The sequence below is a fragment of the Crinia signifera genome, chromosome 7, assembly GCF_055691185.1.
Source record: "Crinia signifera chromosome 7, ASM5569118v1, whole genome shotgun sequence".
NCBI classification, from domain to species: domain Eukaryota; kingdom Metazoa; phylum Chordata; class Amphibia; order Anura; family Myobatrachidae; genus Crinia; species Crinia signifera.
In genome coordinates, this window is record NC_139223.1 from 62,687,245 (window position 1) to 62,712,246 (window position 25,002).

The window sequence follows — 25,002 nt, forward strand, 5'->3', positions numbered from 1 at the left end:
CTACTGCAGCGGGAGGCTTTCTGGATTATGAAATTAAATACAGTCAGCCCTAGGGGCTTAAATGAATCCATTGGTCTTAACGCACTATTGTAGCCCTTAGACCCCTATTGGCGATTAAACTGCGGCGAATTGTAACAAATTGGCAGCGTCCTCTCAGTGTTAGCATACACAATGCACAAATATTGATTCACTTCTCACTGTTTTGCTGAGGCCAGATCGCTAAGTCCTGAATGTTACAGTGCTATATCCTTGATGTAATTGCTGTTCGTTATTTTCTTATTGTTTCACTTGCTGTGATTTATATTAGTATGTTTTATTTCACGTTTTTTATTGATATTACCGATTACGTATATGCGCCATGGAGCGCGCCATCTTTGCTATTTTGTTTACTGGTATCCCCTAACAACGTCTTATGTTACATCGTTGAGGGGTGATGACATCACTTGTGGTGATCGTGTGGCTGGGCGTGGGCTTGACTCCCGCCTCACGCAGCACACACTGCTATTTAACCTTGTATCACTTGCCTTTCGATTAGCCTGAAGACAACATGTAATTGTTGAAACGTAGCTATAAGAGCTAAATTATTAAACCACGTCTTTGTATCAAGCTGGAGTGCTGCATCATTGTTCCCTACATACGCTGTTTCAGTATCGGATGCGGGCACCCGCTGAAGGTGGATTATCAAGATTGTTGGAGTGCCGGACACAAGTGTTCTTTATATATATATATATATATATATAAAAAAACACAGTGCACAATATAATATCTAAAAAAAATAATTAAACTAATTCACTAAGAGGTAGCACAGTTGTTTTAGGGTTATAGGTGTACATACAGCAAAGAATCAGGCCCAAACTCTGTGTGTTTGTGTGGTAGAGAATTCACGTTATAAATCCCCCGAGACATGGAGAGACTGATGTGAGTGATAACGCTCTATCTGTATAGCACTGCGTAATGGGTATGGCTTATAGCCAGGGTGGCCAAACCGGTCCTCGAGATCTACCAACGGTCCACGTTTTCCAGGTTACCTAGCTGGTGCACAGCTGTGGTCATTACTAACTGTCACATTTTCAAACCTGCTGCATTCATTCCTACTATAGATCCACAGGTTGCCTGGAAAACATGCACCGTTGGTAGATCTTGAGGACAGGTTTGGCCACCCCTGGCTTATAGAGTCGACTGTATGAAAGTCGACATACATTAGGTCGATCCACTGAAGGTCGACATGGCTTAGGTCCTATGTCAAACGGTGGACAGTCAAAGAAGTCGACATGAGTTTTTCATTATTATTTTTTACCACCAATGTCGGCATAGTTGACATAGACACAATCTAAGTGTAAGGAATCCCCTCGCATGGCTCGATGCACTCGCAGTGCTTTGGGCACAGTGCCTCGCTACACTCGGCACACTATTATATTCTCCCCCCACGCTGTAGTGGATGGTAGGGTAAGTCGGCTAGAAAAAAACTCATGTTGACCTTGAATTTCGACCTTCAGTGGTCAACCTAATGTATATCGACCTTCATAGGGTGGATTTAATGACCATATCCCCTGCATAATATATTGCTATTGCATACAGTAAATACATATAAATACTTAAATGATAGTGTTAATATAAAGCAACAGGATACTGCAGAGAAATCTCAGAGTTCAGGGCGAGGATACATAATGCACATGTGCTGTTTTAAACAGTTTATCTCACAGCAAACAATTCACATTGTGAAGCTTTCCTGTGTTTTTACTATTGTCAAGTTTGGACGCGGTCTGCGCCAGAGGTTCCTGAATGTAGGTCATATTGTGTGTCACATTTTTCCTAACAACAACCAGTTCCCCTTTTCATCTGATTGTGTCCTTTGGCTATGAACTAATGACCGCACATACATGTTTCCTCTTATGACTATTCAAGTAAAGTTGGGAAAAATAAATAAATTATATATATATATATATATATATATATATATATATATACTGTAGGCGGAGGCACTCCAAAAAACGACAACCAGGCACAGGAAATGCGGTAACGTTTCGAGGTTTTAATACCTCTTCATCAGACAATGTACATAAGCATACAAACACATTATATACTCACGGCACCATCAGCTGAAGGGATCTCCGGCGTGGGAGCTGCACCCGGTGGCTTCCGCTTCCGTCAATCATCTGCGTCGTCGCGAATCCCTCTGCAGAGAGCGCGATTGCGTCACGACATCCGGGCGGCTCCGTTGCCATGGAGCCCTGTAGACAGAAATATCAAACAACTTTAATATACACAGAACAACTCACACAGTGAACAAAGATAAAAACAAGCACAATAAAAATAATAAAAAGCAGGCGTTGGTTTACCACTAGAAACAAGCAAACCTATATGATAGAGGAGAAAATACATAACACTCTAATATAAATTAAACTTAATGTAATACATCACTACAGGAACAGGCAGTGTCAGATGAATAAGCTAGTGACCAAAAAATAGAGTCAGATAGCGGGCGCAACATGTGGATTACAGATAGCAGCGCAGACCAAGATGTTCATTAAGGCCACGGGGGGCCAGTGTGCCCAGTCGATGTATCCACCTGGTTTTACACTGGAGAAGCTTAAGTGATCTATCACCCCTTCTAATGGAGGGGGGTACATGATCAATCAGAATGTATCTGAGAGATGCCACACTGTGCCCGGCCTGTAGAAAGTGCCGTGCCACTGGCTGATCACTGGTTTTGGTTTCTAAGGCAATTTTAATGGAATGGCGGTGGTTAGCCATCCTTTCCTTCAGAGTGCGGTCCGTCTTGCCCACATAGCTAAAGCCACATGGGCAGGTTAAAAGATATATAACAAACTTGGTAGTACAAGTCAAGTTAAATTTGATGAAATACTTTTTTCCGGACAATGGATGGCAAAAAGAATTTGATGCTATCAAAGATCTGCACGTAATGCAGCCAAGGCATTTAAAACAGCCATTGCGTCGTGACAGAAAACCGTCTCTGGTAAGCTGACCACTCGACATTCCCGTGATGTCGGTACGTACCACCCAATCGAATATGTTTTTACCACGCTGATAGCATGGCATAAGGCGGCTGGTGGTAAGGCCAATGCTAGGATCAGACTTAATGATCGGCCACCACTTTTTAGCAAGGGTATTAATCTGCCCACTCTGGTCGTTGTAGTGGTTGACCCAGGGAAGGAAGTCAGACTTAGGTTTTTTGGCTTGGGGTTTGAGCAGATCACTGCGTTGTCTGCCCATAGCCTTAGCCTTGGCGGCCAGCACAGAATTCTTGTCATACCCTCTGGAAAGGAATTTATTCACCATAGACTGCATTTGCCGCTCTGTATCCTCATCATTGCTGCACACTCGCCTTACCCTAAGAAACTGGGAATAAGGCAGCCCATACTTTAGGGGTTTGGGGTGGAAACTATTTGCGTGCAGGATCGTGTTCCGATCTGTCTCCTTTGTGAAGAGATCAGTTGAGATACAACCAGCACGCAAAGTTACTTTAACATCCAGAAAGTGAACCGTTTCGGGGTGTATACTGTATGTAAATTTTATGGGACAACTGGATAGATTATGAATAGCTAAATAATTTTCAAGTTCAGCAACTGACCCAGACCATATCATAAACAAATCGTCGATGAACCTGGCGTACGCTATGATGTTTTCACGCACGCCAGGAACATCTAAGAAGATCTCTCGTTCAGCCTGCAGCATATAGGCATTAGCGTACGATGGGGCCACATTGGACCCCATCGCACAGCCTGATAGCTGCAGGTAGAACTCCCCGTCATGGATAAAATAATTATGGGTCAATATCAGGTCCAGGAGTTGCAGAACCAGCTCCACTGGGGGACCCACATAGGCTTTGGTCCCCAGTGAACCGGTTGTGGCTATAATGTACACCTTACCTAAGGTTCATAAGAACATGCAACGGCCGCCCGGGCGGCCAATTATTTCCGCCAGGGGCTCATTGTTCCAGGCGTTGGCAGTATATCTGGACGCTCTGATTCAGCCATGTATAGTATCCAGTCCGGGACATATACAGGACACTACTGCTTTTCTTAATGTGTTGGCTACAGTTGGCACACCCCCAGTGGGCAGCCTTCTGGTCAGCCTCGATATTACGAGTTTGTATACCGTAATACCTAATGCTGATGGGTTGTTTGCTGTTGGCAGGTTGCTTAGGGGTAATTCTTCCTATGTGGGCCCCCCAGTGGAGCTGGTTCTGCAACTCCTGGACCTGATATTGACCCATAATTATTTTATCCATGACGGGGAGTTCTACCTGCAGCTATCAGGCTGTGCGATGGGGTCCAATGTGGCCCCATCGTACGCTAATGCCTATATGCTGCAGGCTGAACGAGAGATCTTCTTAGATGTTCCTGGCGTGCGTGAAAACATCATAGCGTACGCCAGGTTCATCGACGATTTGTTTATGATATGGTCTGGGTCAGTTGCTGAACTTGAAAATTATTTAGCTATTCATAATCTATCCAGTTGTCCCATAAAATTTACATACAGTATACACCCCGAAACGGTTCACTTTCTGGATGTTAAAGTAACTTTGCGTGCTGGTTGTATCTCAACTGATCTCTTCACAAAGGAGACAGATCGGAACACGATCCTGCACGCAAATAGTTTCCACCCCAAACCCCTAAAGTATGGGCTGCCTTATTCCCAGTTTCTTAGGGTAAGGCGAGTGTGCAGCAATGATGAGGATACAGAGCGGCAAATGCAGTCTATGGTGAATAAATTCCTTTCCAGAGGGTATGACAAGAATTCTGTGCTGGCCGCCAAGGCTAAGGCTATGGGCAGACAACGCAGTGATCTGCTCAAACCCCAAGCCAAAAAACCTAAGTCTGACTTCCTTCCCTGGGTCAACCACTACAACGACCAGAGTGGGCAGATTAATACCCTTGCTAAAAAGTGGTGGCCGATCATTAAGTCTGATCCTAGCATTGGCCTTACCACCAGCCGCCTTATGCCATGCTATCAGCGTGGTAAAAACATATTCGATTGGGTGGTACGTACCGACATCACGGGAATGTCGAGTGGTCAGCTTACCAGAGACGGTTTTCTGTCACGACGCAATGGCTGTTTTAAATGCCTTGGCTGCATTACGTGCAGATCTTTGATAGCATCAAATTCTTTTTGCCATCCATTGTCCGGAAAAAAGTATTTCATCAAATTTAACTTGACTTGTACTACCAAGTTTGTTATATATCTTTTAACCTGCCCATGTGGCTTTAGCTATGTGGGCAAGACGGACCGCACTCTGAAGGAAAGGATGGCTAACCACCGCCATTCCATTAAAATTGCCTTAGAAACCAAAACCAGTGATCAGCCAGTGGCACAGCACTTTCTACAGGCCGGGCACAGTGTGGCATCTCTCAGATACATTCTGATTGATCATGTACCCCCCTCCATTAGAAGGGGTGATAGATCACTTAAGCTTCTCCAGTGTGAAACCAGGTGGATACATCGACTGGGCACACTGGCCCCCCGTGGCCTTAATGAACATCTTGGTCTGCGCTGCTATCTGTAATCCACATGTTGCGCCCGCTATCTGACTCTATTTTTTGGTCACTAGCTTATTCATCTGACACTGCCTGTTCCTGTAGTGATGTATTACATTAAGTTTAATTTATATTAGAGTGTTATGTATTTTCTCCTCTATCATATAGGTTTGCTTGTTTCTAGTGGTAAACCAACGCCTGCTTTTTATTATTTTTATTGTGCTTGTTTTTATCTTTGTTCACTGTGTGAGTTGTTCTGTGTATATTAAAGTTGTTTGATATTTCTGTCTACAGGGCTCCATGGCAACGGAGCCGCCCGGATGTCGTGACGCAATCGCGCTCTCTGCAGAGGGATTCGCGACGACGCAGATGATTGACGGAAGCGGAAGCCACCGGGTGCTGCTCCCACGCCGGAGATCCCTTCAGCTGATGGTGCCGTGAGTATATAATGTGTTTGTATGCTTATGTACATTGTCTGATGAAGAGGTATTAAAACCTCGAAACGTTACCGCATTTCCTGTGCCTGGTTGTCGTTTTTTGGAGTGCCTCCGCCTACAGTATATGTGTTGAGATTGCGAGTGTTCGCAATCCCTGGAGGGCACCCTTCAAAAGTATTTTTCATTTGTGCCGGTAGTGCTGCTTCTAAAAGACATTATATATATATATATATATATATATATATATATATATATATACAAATCATGTCTCCTCTCTGGCTTGGGCACTGTGGGCAGGCAAAAGAGACTAGGATTATAGGATAATGGGAGTCATTCTACTTCATACGCTCCACCGCACGTCCGCACGGGGAACGATGATTTCTTTATGTGCACGTGCAGGGTCCCCCAGGCAAACAAACTCGATGATTTACATAGTCACCGGCCCATTCGTACGGGGCAGTGCAGGTGGTGGGGCGTGGGCCCGGGTGTCTGCCATGGCAACACTCCGTCCTTGGTGAAATACCCGCAAATATGTTAGTCTCCTTTGTCCTCTAGTGGTCAATGATAGTAAGTTTACTCATAGAGGTGAGGAGTAGTTAGCATTATATATATATATATATATATATATATATATATATATATATATATAGATACAGTAATTGCCCACAGGATCCAAAGGTTAACACTTTTGGTTGAACAGATGCTATGCTATCAGATCATCACTCTACTACAGCAGGTTCTAATAGGGATGAGAAAGGGCACAGTCCAGCTCTGGTCACACAGGCTATTCATGCTCAGAACCTAACTCATACAGTGTTGGGAGGAGCTAGGATTGATTCTGATGCCTCCTTGTGGTGAAATACAAAAATAAGTCGACATCTATGGAATGTAAGGGGGATGTCTGCAACTTAAACGTTCTTTTTGGGGCACAGTTTGGCAACAGGACATGAGATTTGGTGTAGATCCTTATAAAGAGACTTCTCCATGGGGTTTAGATAACGTATATAAACTGTATATTTGTATACTGAACACTGAAACCAACAACCCAGAAAAAGGAGGGCGGTTGGGAAGATGATAACAAAAGCAGCTGACCCAACCCCAATTTGACAAACCCGATCACATGCTGCCTAATACAGGCCCATCACCAGCCTAGTAAACCGGTCAGAACCAGAACCATAGCATCTTCTCCGTTCTGGTACTTCTGAGTGTCTGGTCTGGTCTTCTGGCAGCAGACGGGTTTCCGGTGCTGGGATTCTGCCAGCCAGCATTCCGAGATTTAACTGCATTCCCATGTAACTTATATCTGATGATATGTTGATAAGTATCTTGTTCTAATCAGCATTGTTTTACCAAACCTATTAGATATGCATTCAGTATCGTCTATACAATGGTATTATGCATGGCTTTAATTTTCTTTTGTACTCTTTAATTATATGGGATTGTTTGAACTGTATATCTATAAAATCTAATAAAAACAAACCCAGTTTTAAAAGAAATATGATTCCTAGAAAAACATTGCAGCTGAGTAGGTACATATAAACATGCCAAGTGCAGGGCTGTATAAACTAATCGTACTGAGCTTTAAGTATATTAATTGTTGTACAAATACTATCTTGGCATAAAGTCTTGGCATCCATGAATGTACCCTACGAGGTCAGGGCGGACTAGTGATGGATTATACCTTCAAGTCTGATCACCAGAAGTGTAGCATAAGTTGCGAAATCTACATTAAAAATGTCTATGTATATATATATATATATATATATATATATATATATATATATATACATTAATTTAAAAAAAATATATATATACATATATATATATATATATATATATATATACAGTGACTGGAGAAGAAGGGCACTCAGGGACTCGCAGAGCAGATGAAGGAAGGACAAATTTATTGTTTTTGAGAAAGAGAAGGCTGTCATTAGTGTGGCGCACTGGTAAAGAGAGGTGGTTTTAATAAAAATTAACTTTTAATTATTACATCTTAAAATGGCGATATATAAAACACATAACATACATGGGTAAACTTTTGACAAGGTAAAGATAAAAAAGGAATGAATCCTTGCTTAGTGTGTTTCGATATCCCTTAATGAAAGTTATGGACAGTGGTTGTATCAGTGCCACACTCGATGAGTGCACTGATCACTGCCTTCAATAATATCACAAGTATCCCCACTGTTCGGGCCCCCTCACATTTATTTTATGATGATTTGGTGTGTCTTGTTCAAAATCGCCTGGTGTGTATCCACACGTAATTTCGTATGCAATAAATTGGTTGGATATGGAGTATTATACTTCCTCAATTAAATTGCATTATAACAGAAAGATATGCCACTGTAGGTGTATGAAAGAGGCCACAGTGAGGTTGGTGAGGCGGATTCGGGTATTTTGCCTATAGCATATGCCGCTCATACACTACCAAACTCAGGCTTTAATAAATACAGTTGGTTGGTTGGCTGTGGATATGGTGTAAGACACTGTTTATGATGCGTTTAGTTCACCAATCATCATTGTATTGTAGAAACAAGTGTGGGGATAATATGCAGTGGGCCCCTACTGGGTGAGTCCCCTTAAAATTATTATCATGTGATTAAATGCGTCTTATCACAATCGCCCAGTGTGTACCCACAATGGAGATTGGTACAATAAATTGGTTGGTTCATACATTCAAATTTTTACTGAATATTACAGTTTATTTATTTGTATTAGGTAGCACTTCGGCTGTAAATACGTGGAGGAGCTCCTAACGGCGAATGAGGTCGGCAGGAGTATTGCTTATAGCATTATAGCATGCCGCTCATACGCCCAGGTTCTCTCTGTTACCTGTCTGTTCTCCGGGTATACACACAGGCAGTGTTATTGTAGTTTGTATGCCGGTGTTACACTGGGAGACACTGCAGTGTGATGGTCACAGTGCGGCTCCCCCTATCAGTGCAACTTTGTATTCCGGTTACACGCTAATGTTACAGGTAGGCAGTATGGACGCCGGACTCCTTTAGCAGCCCAAACAGCTGGCTGCTGTGCAGCAGGAATGGAGGAGATCGTGGTCAGGGTCTGACCCCACGACTCCTGTCCGATTGTTGCGCACCACAGGCAGTACCAGAGAGACTATCGGACAGGATTTATTTTTTTTACTCCTTTCAACGACACCTAACCTTAGGTCTCTGTCACCATAATAATTATTTCATTCTCTGGTACCCTGATGCAACTATCTCTGTTTACCATGTACTTGTCCTAAATTTCCTTATACTGTAAGTCATTGCTTTCTTGTTTTTGCTCATTTATGCAGTCTGTTAGGTGCTGCGGAACCCTAGTGGCGCCGTATAATTAAACAATAATAATAATATAGTAACCAAAGATATTTGGATCTGTTCCTGGCATAGGGATGACTACAATGCTTAAGTTAATGTTGTTAAATTGATCTGTAAAGACAGACAATTTGTGAAATATAATATATTGTCATGCTTGCCAGACCAGAGGCTAATTCATTTTACTGATTGTCAATTATACATGTTTTGTGAAAATGACAGCACAAAACATGTATAATTGACATGTTTTTTACTGTCATTTTCACTGGCCAGTGTGTTTTAGTATACAGATGTAGCGGGATTCATCTTTGCAGGGGATGGCGATGGCGTTGCCATCGTCATCCCCTGCCCCGCCGCCATCTGTATGCCGGAAGGGGACGCGCGCGTCCCCTTCCGACGGTGCTGCCCTCGGTCGCCCGGTGCCCACACCGGGCGACCGCACCCCCCACAGTGGCCAGAGGTCCCCCCCAGCCCCGTCGAGCGGGAGGCGGACAGTATTGCGTCCACCTCGCCGCCCCGCCGCCTGGATACTGAGACGCGCGTGCGTGGGGGACGCACACGCGTCTCAGTCAGATAGAGGCGCCATGTTGCTGGCAGATCGCCAGCAGCATGCTGCTGGCAGATCGCCAGCAACAATAAGGCCCGATACATCTGTATTAAACATTTATGTTTTTTAATTATTATATATTGTTTCAAGCGCGTTCTATGTTTTTCGTTTCTACTTTTGATCTTTGCATGAATGGGCATTTCCCTATACCAATGGTGCTAGAACCTTCTGTGCACTACTATACGTCTCCAAAGTGGTCTATATTTATATGTGTAGTTCTTGTGTCCGGTTGTGTATATGGTCCACACCCCAACATTAATTAAGAAGTGACATTTTTGTTGTTGGTATATAGCGCCGATTTTTTTCTTCTTATTTGCTAATCGTCAGCTTCTAAAACCCGTGTGTAAGCCCTGTGTGTATCAAGATGTAGTTAAGCCGCCAGAGAGATGGCTAACTACATCCTGCCAGCCCCAGGAGCTGCGGCCAAATACAGAGTGTAGCAAGAATATTCTTGGCTGCACTGTCTATTTGGCAGGGCGATAGCGACACTGCGGGCCGCAAATCGCTATAGCCTGCTGTGTACACACGGGGCAATTCAGGGAAACCTACTAAGCGATGTTGACGATGTAGTCAAAATCGCTTAGATAAATCGCCCCGTGTGTACACCCCTTTGTAAATAAGCCTTCAGTTGTCGAGATGCTGACCAATTGTATTTTTAAAGTTTGACAATGGTTGTGAATACTGATATGCCGCAGTTTTATTTTCTTTTGTGTGCATTCCTTTCATCTGTAGTTCTATAAATTATGATCAAAATTATCCAGACTTTAAGAAAATGAAACCTTTCTGCTGAGTAACTGCATATACCCATGTCAGGTGCAGGGCTGTCTCAATGAGCCTTACTAAGCTATTTGTGTGGGTGTGATATGTTTATTAAACTTGGTTGTAATGTGATTTATTTTAATTGCTCTCCCTCTTTCCTGAAGCTACAAGCCTGCTTGTGCTCTTGGAACTGAAGGGCTGATATAGAGATGAACGGAGGTCCGATTTGAAAGAGGAACATTTCCGTAGATGTGACTTCTACTGCATGTAGTTGCGGCACTGCGACTGACACCCCAAGCTGGGATCCAACATCGCAACGATCAGTTGCAATGTTCATGCAGACAGCCAGCTGAGTAAGCCCCAGTTTATACAGCTGACCAATGGAAGGGGAGGGGTTCTGAGAAAAAAGGAAGTCTGTGTGGTGACATGCAGACCCTCGACTCTCCCCTTCCACAAAACAGTGACAACACATCCCTGTTTCAGTACCATCTTTCCCATTGCACTTAATGGGCAGTTGCTCAGGGGCCCAAGGATTCTAGGGGCCCACCCCAATGGGGAAGACAGTACTGCCCCGGGGAGCTGCTGAGGCTGTGGATGGCAGCGGCGGCTGGAAGCTTGTAGTATTTGCTGGGCGGCAGGACGGGAACCACTGCTGATTTTGAAAACATATTGAAAAGACTGGCCGGAAGCTGATTGGCTGAGATAATTCAGCCAATCAGTGTCCAGCCAGTCCAGCCAGTCTTTTCAAAATCAGCAGGGCTTCCTTACTGCCCAACTGCCCCCGGCAAATAGCGCCACAAGCTCCCAGCCCCTGCTGCCTGGACACTGCTGCATGTACTGTGTGTGTGTGGGGGGGGGGGGGGGGGGAGGGCCCAGTGAATTATTTTGTCCAGGAGCCCAGGCTAATGTTGAGACGGCCCTGCTCCTACCATTGCCTGTCAATCAGGCAACAGCTGGGGACTTATGAGGAACATCGCAAGGCCTGTTCTGCGAATGCACAGAATGGACCCTGCGCAGCCGCGATTTCCAATAATCAGGAATGTGTGTGCTGTAGCACTCCTGTGTCCTTCTGTGAATCAGGCCCTCAGTCCGCCCATAGCACCGCTAATGAACACCTAATGTATGGCTAGAGTCTAGCATGCTAATTTTTATTACTACTTTGTTTTTATATTTATTATTACCACCTATTTGTATACATTTTATATATCTTTTTTTTTCTCTAGAAAAAAAGGACAAAATTCAATGCGTGTGACTTTCTCACTCAGTGGCTATACAAGTAAGTTTATATCTCACACATTAGCTACTGGACATGTTACAGTAAATCCTGTTGACTAATGCAGTCATTTTTATTTCAGTCAAAATCCAGTAAGGAGAAATGCTGAGTGTAAAGACTTCTCTGAGATTCCATTTGTTGGAGAATGGCTGAAGGATCAGTAAGTAACAAGTACAGAAAGAGCCTGGTATTTACTGTGGTATAAGTGGCATGTCTGCAACTGGCATGGGGTCCGATTCTAACATGTACGCTTAAGCATATGCATTGCAGGTGGTTTCCTGTATGCAGCAGATCTGTGAAAATATGCTAATGCTCTAGCCGCCTGGAAATGTATTGGGACGCCCACCAATATATTGTATCATTTGGTCGTACACAAATTATTGTTGCTCCTGTACACACTAAAACAACCATCTTTTAAGAACACTGGGCACTCCAATATCAACTGGTTGTTCGGTTGTCCGTACACACTACACGATGTGTACCAAGTCACTAACGATATCGTATGATTGACCATGCAGCACGGGCAACTGGGAGACACTGCATACTAGCTGCCGAAGCGCACAATTGTGAGTACAGACGATGTTGACGATTTGTCATTCCAATATGGCAAAGTGTCCCTATATTCTGTAGATGTGGGCTCACCCTTATGTAGGGTACACACCAGAACGATCATGATCGTGAGCGGATATCGTGAGACGGTCGTACGATCTGTTGGAGCACGTGATCAGCACATGATCTGCATACCATCCGATCACGATCTGTACCCAGTTGAATGGATCTTTTTACAAATCCTGACTGCAGCAGGTAGGATCTGCAAAACTACCAAACGACTGGCGGGGACGCGCATTGGATCAGAATCAGCTCTAAAACATGCCAAAACATGCCAAATTTACATACAATCGGTCGAAATTGCATTGTAATTGACAGGATTGAGGCCAAATCGTTGTGGTGTGTACCAAGCATAACAGTAGTCAGTATCTATCATACTACACCCAGGCACTCTCCAGGGTACCCCAACCAGTGATGCTGTTTCTGATCCATTCCAGATGTGAAGGTTGATTACTAGTAAGCATGCCCTTCTGGCCCATAGTGATGCCAGAACTTTGTTCTGTGATTCTGGCAGAGGAGAGGGCATAGATCATATGAGTGCCACTAGTTTTCATACCATTGTTGCTCATTCAGTATATTATATGAAGGTGGATGGGAAAGGGGCACCAGAGATTCCTCTCGCCCAGGGCACCAAAATGTCTAGTTATGGCTCTGCTTATACAAACTGCTGTGTGTTCTAGAGATGGCAAGGAAAGTATATCAAACAATATGGAGGGGCGCTCCGCGATGTGGTCGCAATGTAGTAGCTGCTATCACAATATACTGGGAGTAGTAACTGTTCTAGATACAGTATGTCGGCCTAACTGATGGATCCCAACCATCAATGTTTTTGGTAATGGTTTAGGCATTCAGTTCTAGGGTTGTGATGGTTACCACCATTCTTTCCAATGCATGGTGATGTAATACTCCACAGTGAGAAATACAGACCCCATGCCAGGATTCCTTTTATCAACTCTCCATCTGCTCAGGTGTATTAGCAATGCTTTTAACAAGCTAGTGTCACCGGGAATGATTGCATGGGACAGTTTGCTCTCTTTGGTGTCTGGGGGGTATTCAATCCTGGCCGAATTACCTGGCGAGGCGAAAAATCGGTAGTTATTCGCAGATCAGTATCCAATCATGGGCATTTTTTGCATGTTTATGAGTCCTATGCTGGATTTTATGCCCGGGAGAAAAAACAGCACTGGGATTGAATAGGGTGAGTTGAATTTGCCCAAAAAATTAGAAGAAAATTTCAGATTTTTCGCCTGACAAAAAATTTGCCCGGGATTGAATCCCCCTTTGTATCAAGACAAATAAGACTGCACATGTCCACTCTTTCCTCCATATGTGCTTTCCTTCGGGCGTCAGGTTTGTGCGCATTTCCATCATGAGTATGGAGGAGGAGTTGGGGGAGCAAGATCATGCACAGGTGGTAATGATAGTAATCATTACCATGTCACCTGTCATAAGGCTCCCTGTGCTGAATCCTCTGTATCTTCTGAGGTCTCAAAGGTCAGTACAGCTCATATTTTAGCAAAGATGCAGTATTTGCAGCAATTATATAAATGTATTTAAGTAAGCCACTCGGAGGGAGAAGTTCAATAAGATTTCCCTTGAACCGTCAGGAAGCTTCCCAGACGCCAGGATCACATGCCATATATTGCATGTGGTCTTTTTGCATGAGTTCCCAGTCACCGCTGCCGGAGTCTCTCCTATCTGACAGATCTTACATGGTCCAATCTCCAACTCTGAAACGATGTGCACTGGACGGCGATTCAGATCAGAATCGGAGCTAAAACACATGCGATTTGCCACTTTTCACCCGATTTCGCAGGCCCGATCCATCGGATTTGGGAGAAAAGTGGACAAATCGCACAATGGGGGGGGGGGGGGGGGGCTAAAGGATTTTGTAAAATAGAAAAAAACTCTGTAATGAAAACATGGATACTTCCATACCATATGACCAGCACACCTACACACCGCACAAGCTATACGTGCACAATGAGCACCAAATCCTATGCCATATGCTAAAGCTTCCTCTTACTATATATCAGGGCAATAGGCACAACCAGAAGCAAAGGGAGGAATACCACAGCACCTACTCCAGTAGCCTAGAGGTAATGGAACAGGCACAGAGGTCATGGGTATAATCCTAGTCAGTGACCTAGTAAATCTGGAGGCTGTAAGGTGATTCCATATACAGTACATATGTGACTGATCTGACAACATTGGTTATACTGAAGTCTAGCAGAACCACTGACTGACGGACCTGGGTGCAAGTCTTGGGTCTGACTATAGATTACAATTCCCATTGTATCATCAGCCCATGCCTTACATGGGCTGATGTCCTGTGTATGGTGCTTATGTACATCATGCATAGTTTAAATCTACATGTTGAATTTACCATAAATAAACTATTGTAATCTACATGTCACAGACTGGTGTCTTTCTCTGTTATCTACTCTCACACATATCACTGTCAGGAGGTGCAAATAGGACAGAATTATAATGTAAGGCCATGAGGTTTGATGAATTGACTACCTACAAAAAGGCAATAATAGAAAGGACAGTATGTTCCTGTGAGATTAACATGACCTCCCATGATGCCTCTGGATATAGTGTCTGCTGGCGGCTGGTTAAAAGATATAAAAATATTTGGAATACTTCAACTCCCGGTAATGAACAAAATGTAACAGGATAGGTTTCAATGCTTTTAAAAGGGCATAAGGTAAACACCACATAAATCAGTATAAAGGTTTCTACCATAAGTAGAATTGTTGGCATTACTGAGCCTTATAATTAGAGACACTTTCAAATCTTAAGGGTCGGACCTGCCCAAATCTTTAGCATTCACCTAGAAAATCCCAGTCCTGATTTCCTTCAAGTTTTAGTGCACAGATAGCAACAGTAGCCTATAGAAATGACTTTTCCATCCATCTGTCTGTCTACCTCTTATCCTGGCAGTTCTAGTGTTCCCATAGGAAAGCCCATGAAATGCTGGGCATTCTCAGGGGTGCAGCCCATCGCCGCCGCCGCCGCCGCCGCCCCCCACCTGCACTGCTAGGTGCAAACGGCGAATAACCAATTCTCTGTGCGCGCTCACACCAAGTGTATGCACATGTGCATAAATGCTTTTGTGCATGCGTAGATGCTAAATATCGCTCCCTGGTGCAAGGGAGCCATCAAATCAAAATCACCTCCTTAGTGGAGTATCCAATTCTGGGGCCGCTATTTCCGCCGGCAGAAATAGCTGCCCTCATTTACTCAATGCTGCCATTACCAACAGCATTGAAGGCAGTTTCCGACAAAACAGGTCAGACTGAAACAAGTCGGATCTGTTTTGTCGGAAACAGCCGCAAATTGACGGTTTTCACCAATCCGCGGCCATTTTCGCCAATGCTTGAGTGCAGGTGATTTACTTAGTAGCTCAATTATTTTGATTTATCAATCTGTGCTGAAACCTGGATATCACTGAATCCTGCCGTGAAGACTGAGGTTGGGAATGCCTGTATTAGGGTTTATATTTTGGTGCAAGTTGGTATTTGGTTTAGTCTGTGTATCATTTTTTAATGTCTTTCTATACAATGGCGAGCTATAAACCCGGGCATGTATGACAAGACAAGACGATCTTAGCCTGCTCAGTCTTTCAGTTCCTGACCACGGTGTCTGCATAGTGTAAACCAGTGATAGATCCAATTCCTGTCTGCCCAGAACAGCTGCCATGAGTGACAGCTCACATCCTCTCCTTGGTGCCAGGTCTTTGGCCATACTTACCATTCTATTTTTATATGACCTGCACTCTGCTACATAGTTTGCAATGGACAAGGAGGTCGCTGGCAGGAGTTCTGAGCCACAGTGGTAGAGTCACAAGTCGGTGGGGATAAGCTTTACTAATCCTTACACATTCAGGGACAAACATTCATGGATTTTTGATCATATTATTTCTGATGCCATCTTTCACCAATAGCTACACAAAGATCAGCGGTTACTTCAGCAGCAGGAAAATCACATACATACTGTAGGAGAGGTTCCTAGCACGGCGTCTACATTTAATTGCTTGGACAATTAGATATACTTGCATATTCCACTGGAAAGTCTGGGAGAGTTATGGTGCGCTCTCCCAGAGTCTGGTGGCAGGAGAGTAGGCGTGGCTGTTGTCCTGGGCTGAATGACACAATATGCAACGGATAACGTCATTGTGACCCCGCCCCTACCATGCAGCAGTGTCAGGGCCGGTGCCACCACTAGGCAGCTCTAGGCATTTGCCTAGGGCGCCGGCACCTGGCGGCAGTTCGCCCCTCACCCCCAGCGAACTGTGTAAAAAAATTGCTGCCCCGGCGTCCCTGCAGTGCTTGGGCGGTCAGGGGTGTCCGTGCCGTAGGGGTACCTGCGGCGCCGTCATGTGTATAAAGCTGGCTGCGGCCGGCGGGGTCCCTGTAGTGAATAGCAAATAACTAGCGATATGCGTGCGGCGGCGCGGGAAGCGCTAGTTATTTGCTATTCACTACAGGGACCCCGTCTGCCGCAGCCAGCTTTATACACATGACGGCGCTGCAGGTACCCCTACGGCACTGACACCCCTGACTGCCCCAGCACTGCAGGGACGCCGGGGGCAGCTATTTTTTTACACAGCACTGCAGGCACCGGGGCGCCCCCACCCCGACTCGCCTGGGGCGCTCCGGTGCTCATATCTCCGCACTCTGTCCTCCTGCATGAAAGCACTGTACATCTGTATATAGCTATATCTTGTCATGGTTTTACTATACTAGCCCTCCATAATCAACACAATGGCAGGTATTCAGGACTTCCTGCTCGCTGTCACCACCCTGTCAGTATTCAACGCACCCCCCCTCATACGCCATTTTCCCCTCGCTCCATTTTTTGAGCGAGGGGGAATCGGTGTATGCGGCTCCAGAAGCAGCGAGACTCGCGGCTAAATACAGCGAGTTTTCTGCATTAGCCGCGGGTCTCATTGTTTTGGGGAATTCTCGCCGCCCTGTGACGGCGAGGCTTTCCCCAGAACGTTGAACAGAGCGAGAGGCCGGCGCGGGGGTTAAACAGCGAGGATCACTGGTTTTCTGCAATCCTCGCTGTTTAACCCCCTCCCCGGCCGCATTGAATACCTGGCTATGGGTCTGATTCAGACCTGACCAGGAAAACTCTGCCCCCTCCCCCTCCAAACACATAAATCCCCTCTAACATGCGAGGGGATGTTTCCCTAACACGTCCCATGCATGTGGCCAATCGGGAGAGAAATCAATCGTCAAATTATTTTTCTTCTCATATGCACATCGCTTACCCAGCCACACATGTAAAGTAATGCTATCTTCACCTTTGGGTACTGGTAGTAAATTTCAAATACAGTAACTGCGACCTTGTTAATATCAGCTCTGTACGCCCTTAGTACCTTCAGCACTTATCAGCTATTTCCTGTTACGTGTACAATTCCATCTCCTCCTGTCTGGCCTTATGCTTTTTATTATGCGCCTTTATCCCTTGGAGCTGTATCTCTGGTTGGGGCACCATTACCTGCTTCACATCAGTATCTGTTTCCAGTTGTATACCATTTACAATGGAATCTCCTAAGAGTAGAGCAGGTTTTTTGGGGGGTTCCATTTCTTATTAGTCTGCATTGTTTTGTGTTTTGCCATTTCCACTGTAGTAGGTGTATATGATGGTAATGCAGTGCCAGATTAAGCCTTCGGGGGACTTTAGACAGGGGGGCCCCCTTGCACTTGTCATTACTGGCCGCAAACTGCATGGGAGAATATTACACTGTCAAAACACAGAGTAAAGGCAGTATAAACTTGGTCAATGGTTAACTGCAGGGGATATATATATATATATATATATATATATATATATATATATATATATATATGAGACACACACACACACACACACATACACACATACATACATACATACATACATACATACATACATACATACATACCACATAAAAAGCCTGTGTTTTTCCTTCTGCACCTTACTCTGTAGGAGACCTCACAGTCCTAGTGCTGCCTCTGATTAAAAACCCTCCCATGACTAAGCTGCTGCTGCTGTTCTCCATGGGCCTGAGAAGCATGTAATGAGCTCCACCAATCAGAGCTCAGCACAAACCTCTCAGCCTCTGCCCTCTGGTGCAAAGTGTCATGGGACTTAGTCAACTCCCAGTAATGCACAGCACACTTGTGCAGTCAGTGTGCCTTGGCTCCCGATGCTCAGCAACATTAATCATTGTCACATTGGCAGATACTGTAGGTGAAGCTGCAGCACTACCCCACTCCTATGCACAAAACCTTTAGCTAAAAAAAAAAAATGTTTGTGAAAAATACATGCCAACCACAGGGGGCCCCTAGGTAGAGGGGGGCCCAGGGGCACTGACCCCTTGTGCCCCCATTATAATCCGGCCCTGTAATGGCATTGTGTAGACAAACACAACCAAGCACAGTGTTGCTGCCTCTCAGCGTTGAGGTCATGTGTTTGACTCCAGCAATGTAGTTATCTGTGTCTGTGCCCTACGTGTACCCCACAAACCAAGCACATTCCGGGAGGTTAATTGGCTTATAATAAAATTAACCATAGTGTGTTTTGCTTGTGGATTATTAGACCAACAGTGTTAAGGTGACTACTGGTTGACACGTGGAAAAGGTTTACATTGATACAAGATCAACACAAGCAAAAGGTTGACATGGGGATGGTCAATAGTGGAAAAAGGTCAACACAACATTTTCAAGTTTTTTTGTTATCTATGTCAACATGAACCCCCAATTAGTGTTTACAATTAGCTCACCAGGCTTCTCTGCGTTTGGCAGACTATTATGATCTCACTCTATGACGTCATGGATTGTGAAGTACAGTAAGAACAAATCAGTTTTAAAATAGAAAAACTCTTTTTTAGTGTCGACCATTGGCATGACATCCATTTGCTTGTATCAACTTTTTGTCAATGTCAACACCCCACCCCACCCCCCCGCCACCACCTTCCTTTCAAAGACAACTGTAGAGCAGGCCTCATTTCACCTGAGCTGCCTCAAACACAGGGACATTCTGTACAAATCCAGTCTCATTGTGACCTTGGATCACTTTGTCTCCCTGTGTCCCAGGCATCTAATACTAGATTGTAGACGTGTCTGTCAAGGAAACCGTGTCTGGCAAATTCTGCGCGCATGGTGCTGCATAGAAATGGCATATGCTATTGAATAGAAGTTTCAGTAATAAATCTGAGAGGGAAAGGGCAGAACAAAAGCCAAGGTAACATTTACAATAATACAATAAAACATTTTTGCAAAACAATGTTACATACATGCATCAACAAAAGTAATTATATTGTATATATCACCTGATAATCCTAACAGTATTATTTTATTTGTATTTTTTTTTTGTAGTCCAAGACCACCCATTCCATTATCCCTACTTCTGTCAGATGAGGAGGCTGCGACACTGATACAGGCATTTTGGAGAGGATATCGGGTAAATATAATTCTGTAATATACTCTATAAATGAGGTTGTTTTACAAGTCATATTATCAGAATGAATTACAAATGTCTCTCAGTGGACTACTTGTATACAGATTTATTGATATACAAAGGAAACTGCTGTTGTAGCCCAGTGGTTCCCAACCTGGGGTACTAGTACCCCTGGGGGTACTCTGCAGACCAGTAGGAGGTAGTTGAAAATAATATTGGTAATGGCGGAAGATGAACAAGTCTTTCGATGGCAAAAGACCCACTGCCATGGAGACGAACCATGTTGTGTCACTTCCGGTTCTGTTTTCAGCGTCTCCTCATGCTTTTGCCTGACCAGTAATCCACTGGGAGCTTCCCATGCTGCCCTTAGACATTAGCGATCATCTGCCCTGCACTGACACAGGTGGAGGAAGCAGTGGCATTAATCCTACAGGTGTTAGCGGGAACCATGGAGACAATACATAACCAGTGGCCAGACATGGAAGGGCACGATTCGTGGCCGAGGGGTACTCCTCAATGCAAAGCCTAATCAAGGGGTACAGGAGAGAAAAAAGGCTGGGAACCACTGCTGTAGCCAATACTTACCAATCAGATTTGAGATAACATATGTAATAGCCAGAAGGAACAAAACATCTAATTGGTTGTTATGTGAAAAATGAATTCTACAGTATGTTTACCTTTGTATCATTTTTCACAAGTATTTAAATATGTTTAGGTGCTTGCCAATAGGTTAAATAAGTGGGTATATTTATTTATGTACTGTATATAGAGGCAGTGGACAAAAAAAGTACACACCAGTGTAAAGTCCACCTAATTGGGCGCTGGGCCTGCAACTACAGGAGGAGAGCAGCTCTGTTCTTCCAAATGACAGGCACCTGGAGTCCCACTGTAAAGAATATATTAACACACACAGAATGTTATACCCCTTTATTAAACATCATACTTACTTGGCTGTGCTCTGTTCTCCTCCATGTAGTAACCCAGGGTCTACTTAAAATCTCAATCAGAAGAGATTTTCTAGCCTTTTGGTAAGTCCTGTAGCGTCTGGCTTGTGCAACCCCTTGGGTCATGCAGCCGGCCAATGGTGTCACAGATGATTCCATGCTGCATCTTTGGATGCAGCTTGGATCATTAATGCATACAGGAACCAGGATGCTAACTGCTGCATAACTGTATTAGTACTCCTGCTTCTATGTAAGCAGCAGCGATAGCACCTCCAGCCACATCTGAATCAAGTCCATCGATAGTGGTACCTGCTAAAGTCACATTACCCTGCTTGTACACAAAGGGCCTGATTCTGGTTCACTTGCAAAAGCAAATTCTCTCTCTAATGGCCAAAACCAGTGTGCCTTCCTGCCAAAACCCTTCCTGCCCCTTCAAGTCCCCCTCCCCCCCACCCCAGTACCTGGGTCCAGTTTAGCTGTTGGACACTTGGCTGTACCTATAGGCCTAGGGCTAAAAGTGGTCCTAGAGAGGTCGCAGAACTCATTTCCCCTACCACCACCTGCCCCCCACCGGCCACCGCTAGGGTTTTCGGCACCCTGCAAACTACAAAATTTGTGCCATACCTCCCATAATTTATAAAGGCACAGTGGTCTCATAATAGTACCCTCAATTAAAATGACGCCACACAGTAGCCCAATCATAAGTGCCCTTTATACACATATCTGTCTCTGATATTCGCTGTTGGAATTTCTGTGCAGAGCTGTGGTGGAGGTGAAACTCAGTTCCACCCAGTTCCCCCTCACTTTAATGCCTGCATGGGGAATAGTGGATGAATATACATTGATTCCCTTTTCCTTTCCAATAGGTGCTGCCTTCTCCTGCTGAGGTGCACAGCTGTTTTCTAGAATGTCAACCTAGTTTTGAATTAACAGGGAAACAACAATTTTAGAAGCTTGACAAAGTACTAAATGTCAGCAGCCATAAGATTTCCCTAAATGTATATATTTGTTTACATAGCCATAGTGGTCTGCGCTTAATACCAGAGAAACAAAATGGAGGCATCATGGCCATATAATAGCATTGAAAATTACAATGTGGGTTGCTGCACACGTTAGAGCCAGGACCCGGAAGAAGACGCTGGAGACTTTGATGATCCATTAGGTCGCCATTCTTTCACGTGTCATCTGTGTAGATGCGTGCCGTCTTTGCGGCTATGTTGACATGTTGACCTGATGCATATGGACATGAGAACTGTCAACTTAGCGTTCCACACTCTGTAGACACTAGTATAAAAAAATTTCTGTTCCTCTCTCTCTTTTTTTAAAATGTCTACCAGCTCGGTTCCAGACATATCATCCCTTTTCATCATTAATTGTAAATAATTTAAAAGAGGCTCCTGAGTATACTGAAATGGGGGCAGAAATGTAGAAAAGATATAATTAGCAACTGTAAGATGCAAATCTATTTCCTGCGGGAGACTACATTAGATTGTGTTGTGCATGTTGCGTAGTTTGTCTAGCAGAGCATTGATAATGAAATATTGTCAGGTCACTGAGTAATTCATGACAGCCAGCATTATATAACAGCCCTGAATGCCTGATGTATTGCCAGTGTGTCATTGCAATACATAGCACAGAGCAAAATCTCAGATTTATCCACAGAATACTTTACTGCTTGTTTCCATTAATGTTTTTTCTTGTTTAATGGAACATTAACAGCATCGGGATCATATAGGTCATAGATTTATCTGCACCAGGAGACCTGTGAGTTAGTCCACCGTTTTCCCATGCGTACAGAATTAATGATAAATTGCGACTTATTTAATAGAAATAAATTATGGGGGTAATTCATTACCGATCGCTAAGCAGCAGTCCTTCGCTGCTTAGTGACCGGGCGTTCCCATGGGGAGACCCGTTATTGCCCCCATCCACCCCCCCCCCCCGCGCTCCCCACAGTGAACGGCCCGGCTGCTCACTGTCTGGGATTCCACATGTGCAGAAATGGGCATGCGCAAACCCCCAACAATCGGGGCAGGTGCCAAATTTGGTCTGCTGCGAGCGATCCTGAATCGACCCTTATATGTGGTGTCTGTTTTTTAGCCCCTCTAGTTAGAATCATCAAGGAACAATAGTAGCTAAATGTAATAGATTGTGAGTGCAGGAATTTGTGCAGGTCTGGACGTTTCTTAAAGCTCCAATCATTTACACTGAAAAACCAAGCTTGTGATGCCATGTAACTGATTACCGCTTTAAAAATCTGGCCATACTTGTGTAAAACCTCGACGTTTTCGCTTCTTACAGGCTATTATATTTAGCAAATAAATATCGCCTGATTCAAAGCTACACGCAATTGCTTTCTCAGTTTTTATACAGTGTAAGTGCAAACATATGCACTTGTTATATAAAGCACTGCCTTCTTTTACGAGAATGAGACAGACAGAACAAAATGAGTAACACCATTGGCGGAAGTTGTGGGTGGCGAGCCCAGGTGCAAAAATATAATTTGGACTCCCCTCCAGCCCAAGCCAGGTTCACTATATGCAACATGGAAGTGGTTTACAGGGAGAGGCAGAGTGTGACAGGGAGAGACAGGGGGAGGCAGAGTGTGACAGGGAAAAACAGTGAGCAGTAGGCCCCTTACTCATCAGGGGCCCCAGTGCACTGCAGCTGCTACACCAATGGTAGTTCCGACTCTGAGTGATACCCACTTTTCTTTTCTGAGAAATGTGTAGATCCGCCGGCTGGTCTGTGCACTCCAACAGCAACAGTTTTTGTCCAACATCGACTCCTTGAGTAAGATGAGGATTACACAGATCAATCTGTCTAAACTTCTGTTCACACTGCTGCAAAAGCATCAGCATTGCCAAACACCGCCCATGGCCCTCCTATAACACTCTCATGATCTAGACCATTTTTACAGTCATTTTGGGGGTCTGTCCAGTGCTCACTGAGCAGTTGGGCAGCCGACCAACTCTCTTCCTCTCAATGATAGTTGCGTATGCGAACTGCTTTGTAGAGCAGCACTTAACACAGGTCTCTCAACCTCCCCCCCTACCCAACCCAGGGGACACTGCGGCCAGCAGGTGGGACAGTGGACAGTCTCCAATTAGCAGACTGTCCTTCTGTCATCAGGACAGACTGGAGTATGGCAGTAGCAAAATCGAAAAAATGCTAAATAATTGCCACTGCGTGCGCCTCTCAATCTGACTCTTTGATCTCTCATGTAGCGGCTTCACCGGGACTTGTGACGCCCAGTGCATACTCCGTATCACCCTGTGTGGTGTCTGTATATTCTCCACCTACTTGCATGGGTTTCCTCTGGATACCCGGTTTCCTCCTATTCTCTGAAAAATATACTAGTAAGTTAATTGGCTCTCAACAAAATAAACCCTAGCGTGAATGTGTGTGTGTGTGTGTGTGTGTTAAAATATACACATGGGTCAGGGACTGATGTGAATGGCCAAATGTTCTCTATAAATATGCTGCAAAATGTGTACGCTATAGAAATAAGCGATAATAAATATTAACTGCTAACAGCTAATAGTTCCTGCAATGTCGTCATTTCCTCTGTGACAAGTGTCGAGTGCTGCAGGAGAACGCCACACTGCAACACCGGGCCCCTGTCACTGTGGATAAGTCATCCCCCTCCAAAGGTGACACCCAGGTGTGGCCCGCACCCCCCCCTAGTGATGTCACTACTCTCATTCCATCAGTACAGAGTATGTGCATTCATCTTGCAGTATAGACTGTGAAGCATTGCTCAGGACATGGGCACTTATTCTGGTTGGTGCGGTAATATCCGCGTGCGTTCGTGCCGCCGATGTTTTGTGTCTGCGCATGTGCAGAGGCGTCTCTGCGCATGTGCGAGCAGGACGCACGGCCACATTCCGCTGGGCGTACGTATGGTAATGCGGCCGTGACGCACGTGTAGGGGGCGGACATATGACATCGCCGGATGTCAGCTGCCCGCCCAGATCCCTGCTTTTGCACGGAGAAATGCCCGAGTGGTCTGAGGTTGCGGGAGCTGCCTGGCCACTCGGTCCTGCATTCGATGGTCTGCGACCATCGAATGATGGGGGAGGTTCCCTGAGATGGAGGAG

General features: G+C 44.7%; 1 protein-coding gene across 1 annotated transcript in view; it reads left to right on the plus strand.

Moving 5' to 3' along the window:
• Positions 1 to 25,002, plus strand: part of IQCK (IQ motif containing K) — a 94,022-nt gene that overhangs the window by 36,826 nt on the left and 32,194 nt on the right. The window contains exons 4-6 of the mRNA XM_083153241.1: positions 11,845 to 11,897; positions 11,977 to 12,054; positions 19,877 to 19,961. Coding sequence (XP_083009367.1) covers positions 11,845 to 11,897; positions 11,977 to 12,054; positions 19,877 to 19,961 — 216 coding nt within the window. The remainder of the gene's footprint in view (positions 1 to 11,844; positions 11,898 to 11,976; positions 12,055 to 19,876; positions 19,962 to 25,002) is intronic.